The 6,973-nt window shown below is 33.1% G+C and overlaps 1 protein-coding gene across 1 annotated transcript; it reads left to right on the top strand.

The window, feature by feature from the left end:
* The first annotated feature begins 1,243 nt into the window (after nt 1-1,243).
* LOC113531228 (uncharacterized) lies at nt 1,244-6,256 on the top strand. Its single transcript, XM_026921806.3, has 7 exons — nt 1,244-2,138; nt 2,229-2,273; nt 2,772-2,996; nt 3,092-3,285; nt 3,614-3,668; nt 4,608-4,679; nt 5,014-6,256. The coding sequence occupies exons 2-7, from the start codon at nt 2,234-2,236 to the stop codon at nt 5,037-5,039; spliced, it is 612 nt and encodes a 203-aa protein (XP_026777607.2). The 5' UTR covers nt 1,244-2,138; nt 2,229-2,233; the 3' UTR covers nt 5,040-6,256.
* Nucleotides 6,257-6,973: the final 717 nt, after the last annotated feature.

The raw sequence follows: 6,973 nt of genomic DNA, 5'->3' as shown, positions 1-6,973 counted from the left end.
TCCTCACATAGGCCATGCTTCTGAAAGAGATCAAATTATTGAAAATAATGATTAATGAAGCAATGAGTCTGTGCAGGGAGGGTAACTTTAGCATAAAGATGATGTAAAGGTTAAAGTTTACAAATGAAGCTAAACAATTTGACAAGAAAGTAAGAGTCCTTGCAAAATTCACAAATAAATTTAGACAAGACTTAAATTAATAAATATATTCGAATATATTCAAATATATTTTCAACAACTGCTATACTCTATTCAATAATATAGAATGAAATTATTGTGTGAAATACTGTATGTCAAATCTATCTTGTTTCCTGCCTCAGTACAGAGAAATGTATGACATATAGACAATAATATAATAGAAGCTTATAATATACAGTTGTTTATTCTTTTTCAGCTAAATGTAAGCTGAGTTGCATGTTCAGAAGGACAAATCAGAATCAGTGGGACTATAGTCACATAGAATCAGGTTGACATCATGTTGAATTCATTTGAAAATGAACAGAGTGCAGATTCAGGGTGTGTGTTAGTCTAATAAACAGTTGTTATTGACCTGGCAGTGAGATCTGGCAGTGAGAGGGTTAATAGTGAAGGGTGGTGCATTATGTGAAAGTGAAAGATTTATTTGTGACTGCGCTTGTGCTTTTGTGCAGTCACTCTGAAACCCAGCAGAGGTAAGTAACTTCTCCTTACAGTAACATATTAGTCTAAAAGCCCTGTCAAAAATGAAAAATGAAAAAGCCCTGTGATAAATTTATTATCACTGATGTGGCTGCATTAGTGTTTATAAAGTATGTACTATGTACCAGTACATGTAGTAGTACTATGTATCTTGTCAGGTGTCTTTTTTTTTCTTTCCTTTTCTTTTCTTAAATCCCCTGGTTAATATTATGTTGTGTCTAAGCCCCTGTTATAAGGTTGATTGGGTTGATTGTAACTTGACTGCCATATTGTTGTGATAGTCTTGGTTTTCACTGAATTAAAAAAAAAAAAAAAACTCCTGTATGGAGTGCGCATGGCCAAGCAGTTTGGCAAAAAGATCATCCTTAATTCTGGGTCAGAAAACAGGATGAATGACAGTCGCAAACGAAGTAGCATTCGGATGCATGTTAATAACATAAACAATATAAAGGCAGAATGTAGAATTTGTAAGATAATCATATCTAGCAGGGGCTACTAACAAGCTTCACAGGCATATTCGAATTGTATTAGCTCTGCGTCATCATCAAATGAAAATAACTCTCACTTTGTCCTTAATTATTCCATTATTCACAGTTTGTCTATCCACTGAAGCAGCCAACCTGATCTAACACAATTTTCTAATATAATAAGTGAGTGAATGTGTGTTATATTTAATATGAACCTGCTCCCTAACTCTAACCCTCTATGTTTGGAACATTTCATACAAGTTGACTTCTTAATTATTAAATATTGCATTGCTGTGATCATTTTGACACCTCAGAGTCTCACACAAAGAATAAACTGCAGTTAAAGAATAACCAGATCTAACAACTGCTGAGTGTTAATAGGAAGTTGTGGTATGTGTCAGTATACAGTATGTGACTCTCTCTGCTCTTCTTTCGCTTTCAGTTTGTGCCTCTCTCTGCTCTTTTGCTTCTCTGCTTTGCTTTTTTATTCTTGCTTTAGATTTGATAATCATTAGTGTGCTTTGTTTCTTGGCAAATCAACAGCAACATGGCTACCAAAAGGAGATGAACGGAGTGACAACAAGTCACAGGTGGAACTACCAGATGCCAAAACAAAAGATAAAAAATAAAAATGTTAAACCCAACAGGAGTTGTGTGAATGACAGACCCAGGAAGAATGCTTGCTTTAATAAATGAGACATCACTATACACAAATGCATGATTATTGTTTGAAAAATGTTTTTATTTATTTATTTATTTATTTATTTACCTGACTAATACCACACATGTTTTCAGTTAAGGTTTGCATTATTGAAACTGGGAAAACACTGAATTCTCATGTGGACTTTATAGGTTGTCTTAAAAAACACGTACCACATCTGAAAGAGGTGTGTGCAGTGGGCAAGTGTGATTTAATTCTGGTTTTCTGCCCTGTTGTTTCATGAGCTGGAACTGACATTGAAGTAGCAGTGAAAAAACTTCATAATATCACCGGTATGCAAAACGATTTATTTTATACTCTGAATATGTGATGTATTTACAGTATACTGTTTATACGGATTAAATATTTTCATGTCTATATAGACACCATGGTGGTGCTGGATTACCGGAATGTGATTCACTGTGAAGGTAGTTTTTCTCACAATTTTTTCCTATCTGATCTTTATGGTTAGTGCAGAAATATAAAACACAAAACAAAACCAAAAAATCCTTTTCTGTTTAAAAATATTGAACATTTGTTGGGTAAATATCATATTTCTAGGTGGAATAATAAATGGAATTGGCTTTTGGTTAAATTTCTGGTATATTTGATATACAACTATAATAAAATGTAAGTTTTAATTCAATAAAATATGCAAAAATTAGGGCAGTACAGAAGCACAGTGTGTAGCTTTGGTGCCTTACAACTCCAGGGTCCTGAGCTTGCGTTAGTGTCTCTGTGGAGTTACTAAAGATTAATGAAAAAAATTAGCATTAAAAAATAGGAAATATGACAATAAACAGTGAATAACAGTAACGCAATAATACTTCAGTGAGGAAAGTTAAACAAGTCTCAGAAACAGACATGACGCGGTTAATGTTTTCTGGAAAGTGATTAATTAATCCACATTTCTTTTTTATTAATAGGAAGAAAGAAGTTGCCACATTCAGGGAACAAGTGTTTTATTCTTGTAACTGGAAATACACTGAATTCTCATGAAGAGGTCATGGGTCATCTTAGAAAACAAATATCAGGTCTGAAGGAGGTGTTTTCAGTGGACGAGTGTGATTTCATTCTGGTTTTCTGCCCTGTTGTTTCAAAAAGTCAAGTTAACATTAGAGCAGCACTGCAACGGCTTGATCATATTTCAGGTATTTAAAAATCTTTTCGAAATAATTTATTGTACATAGTATAAATACAATATGTAGTGGATATGATGGGTAAATGTCTTGTATGTTTTCTACAGACACCAAACCTGCAGTTCTGGTGGTTCTCCATCACACATTTGATCCAGAGCGTGTTGTACCAGACAGCAGCAGAGCTGTAAACAGAAAGAATATGATCACAGTCGACTGTCTGTTCCATGAAGATCAGGGATTACTGCAATGTCATAAAAATTATAAAGCGCTTGACCATATCAAGAAGTGGAGGAAACCTGAGGTACTTCTTTTACTTCCTTATCACTTTTCTTTCTAACTTTTCCTTCACATATTTGTGATTTGGCCGGATGAAAAGCAGAGTTACTCTTACCACTCAAAGTTGATTATTTTCTAACTACAGCATATCCTGAAGTGGTTTATTTCTTTTATATGACAGCAATTTGCCAACATTTGCATTGTTCATTCATTATAAAACAATGTCTTTTAATTTTTATCAAAACATAAACTAATACAATTTAATGAATGTAATATATGAATTGTATTCACTTTTGTTAGGCATTGCACATTAACACTGAACATTAATTTTAAAAACTTTACCATGTCAACAGTCAAGAGCCATATATGGAGGTCACATGGACCAGAAGACACCTAAACAGATGACTGGTGAGTGCAAAAACAATATAACAATGTAGTTAACTTGTATCAGCTTGCATAGTTATCAAGCTGATTCATGAATGTTTCACTGTTTTAGCCCTGATTTGTCTGCATGTGTAGGCCTTGAAATCTACCCAAGTGTTCTTGAAATTAAACTTCTTAAAATACATTGTAACTATTGCTGTAGTATTGCCAACAATAGAATTTCACCAGGTCTAGATACAAAAAAAAAAAAAAAAAAAAGATGAAAGAATAAGGTGTAGGAAACAAGCAGAAAATATGCTTATGCATAATTATGTAGTGTAAAAATATTGCTTAATAACATGGTTTATTTAGGATTGTTAATTGGGACATACCAGAAGCAGGATCAGTATAGGATAGATAGTATAAGAATACAGAACTGTTTTTACAGTTACCTTAATTAGCACATGACATTGGACATTTAGGTCATATTGGCTACTTTATAATATGCCATACTACAAAAATATAAATACAAACAAAGTTGGACACAAATGTCTGTGTTATTATTACTGTGTTGAACTTTTATTGCATACATACATAGACAGACACATACATATTCCTAGGCTCCCACACAATAAAAATTTTATTGTTGAACCAGACATGAATTTAGATGGACAGTTTGAAAGACTTGGTTTGAATCAAGTCCCTATTCCTAGTGTTAACACTATACTGTTTTTTTTTTTTAGTTTATATTGCCAGTTATTTTTCTTCTTGTTTATGACATCACTATTTTTCTTTTTAATTGGCTAACATTAATATCTCTCGTGTTCTTCTTCAGAGAATCCATTCCATGTGGGAATCATTGTCTGATTTTTTGTGATTTTGTTTTTTAAGGTTTAATGGGCAAAAAGGCAAAAACACAGTTTTTTTTAAAAAAAAAATGAACTCACTTGTGTGGACTGGTATTTGTTTCTGTTTTTTTTTCAGCGCAAGACCAAGAAAATCCCAAAGCTCTAATCACCCAAAGGACACAGAGCATGGAAGGAATTCCTCCAAAAAGTAAATTACTGATGGATCTTAATGTGTAATACTGATTAAACCAGATAAACTTTGACCAGACAAAAAGCTCAAATTCAAATTCATATAGAGAATTGATACTGGCACCATTTTTTAATCCAATCTAGAGAATCAGACCAATTGCTGAAACTGGTTTCTGTCAGCTATAGACTTAAAAAAATGTATTTTTATTAGCAAATTATTAGTTACTTTTAAATGTGCCTTTACATCTGTAGATAGTTTAAGTGGTGTATAGCATACGTTTTAACCTTTTTGTTTCTAATACAAAAATCAATAATAAGTAGAAAGTATATTTAAAGTAGATTTTGTTTTCCAGTGAATAAAGACCTGTCTACACAATAGTTCTTCAGTTTCTGTACCAGAACTGAGGCTGGTGCTGCTGGGACAGACGGGGTCTGGGAGGAGTGCAGCAGGAAACACCAGGTCTGATGCAGTACAACCTGCATATAACTAAACTCTACAGATTAAGCAGTGTATATAAGCTCCTACTATTTCATGCTTAAGGTGTAAATCAGGTATATTTCAGCCATTGAGGACTATACCATCTGTATGTAGTTTTCACTGTTCATTCTGCTAAAATAACTGCTTTATCTGAGAGCTGGTCTGGATATCAAGTGTTCCATATATCCTCTAAACCAACACACTCCGTAATGGTGTTAAATTTACTGGAGGTTTTTGATAATGAAAGTTCAGACATAAATAGCAAAATAAGTTGAAGTCTCATGGTATGTATTACAAAAACAAGTTTGCTGAGATCAGGGTGTATGAGCATTAAAAATGAGATTCAAAAGGAAAGTGAAAATGTCTTCGCTCTAGTGCAACACTGTGTTTAGCACATGCTTTTTTCAGAGGTTTAAAAGGTGTATGTGCAGTATGTGGGCATATGTGTGTATGTGTGTTGTGTGTATGTGGTTTTGTTTTTTCCTCTGCGTTTCTGCTCTACATCTTGTTTTTTGTAGTAACTGTAGCAGAGGTTAGTAACGTGTACAGCACACCATCTCTTTTCCTCATTTAGACAGTGCTTCAGAAAAAGATGTCATTGTTATAAAGGCAAATGCTTGTACATTAATAATAATAACAAAAATATATATAGTTTAACCAGATGTCACTTTCTTGTTATAGCAGTAATACTAAATATATTGAATGATTAATCTTTTCAGATTTGGTCTAATTTTAAATATCCAGTATAATGATACAAACTTGATTGGTTAAATGTAGAATAAAAATATTATATTTAATACGCAGAAATGATAATGTTTTATAACAAAACACTGTAATGTTTACAGGCTTTACAGAAATGGTCTTCAATGTATATGAAATGTAAAATAATTTTTTTTTTTCAATTTGTGCATGATTTTGATGAAGTTAACAAAAGTTATTGCAGAGATCAGGGTGTGAGAGCATTAAAAATGAGATTCAAAAGGAAACTGAAAATGTCTTTGCTCTCGTGCAGCACTTTGTGTTCAGTGCATGCTTTTTTCAGAGGTTTAAAAGGTGTATGTGCAGTATGTGGGCATAAGTGTGTATGTGTGTTCTACTTTCCTATCTGAGTAAGGGTTTGTTTTTGACTCTGCTTTTCTGCTCTCTCTCTCTCTCTCTCTATATATATATATATATATATATATATATTCAGAAAGTGGCCAAGTCTCTATACTATTTGGAAAGTGGCCATATATATATATATATGGCCACTTTCCAAATAGTATAGAGACTTGGCCACTTTCCAAATAGTATACTTTTATAAAATGTAAATCTTTGGCAAACCTTGAATTGCATGAAGTGTAAATGAAGTGTACAAGGCATAGCAGATAATGTAATATCAAATCTTATTAATTAGTAGAAAAGAATATAAAAACTTTAAATTAAAGATGGAAGCAACATTCATAAAAGTGTAATTTTTACTAGTTGACCAGCAATACATTCAGCTGCTTTCTCTATCATTTGCTTCACTGCTATTTTCCCATCACCCGGACTAGTTGACACCTAATCGACTAGCAAACCTGAAAATGAAGTGATTTTACATACAGTGTTGTTCCAGTCAGATTTAATGACCTTTCACAGTCGTGTGATTTAGTAACATGAAGTGAGTCCTTTTTCAGCTCTGTATAACAGCAAAATAAAAGGAGGCTAAAAAAAAGAAAGAGAAAGAGACTGCTCAGCTTATTGGGCTATGTACTGCCCCTAAAGAGCACTGCTACTCTTCCTGTCTTTCATTCAATATAAACTCCTGCCATCAAAAAGCTATGGTGTGTCTTTCTATATGTATATATATATAT

This window comes from Pangasianodon hypophthalmus, chromosome 27 (genome assembly GCF_027358585.1).
Source record: "Pangasianodon hypophthalmus isolate fPanHyp1 chromosome 27, fPanHyp1.pri, whole genome shotgun sequence".
Classification (NCBI taxonomy): Eukaryota; Metazoa; Chordata; class Actinopteri; order Siluriformes; family Pangasiidae; genus Pangasianodon; species Pangasianodon hypophthalmus.
This window is presented reverse-complemented; position numbering and strand designations above follow the sequence as displayed.

Coding starts and splice junctions, on each gene's coding strand:
- LOC113531228 (XM_026921806.3), top strand. CDS start 2,234: ATGGTGGTGCTGGATTACCGGAATGTGATTCACTGTGAAG. Junction 2,274..2,771: donor GAATGTGATTCACTGTGAAG/GTAGTTTTTCTC, acceptor TTTTATTAATAG/GAAGAAAGAAGTTGCCACAT. Junction 2,997..3,091: donor ACGGCTTGATCATATTTCAG/GTATTTAAAAAT, acceptor TGTTTTCTACAG/ACACCAAACCTGCAGTTCTG.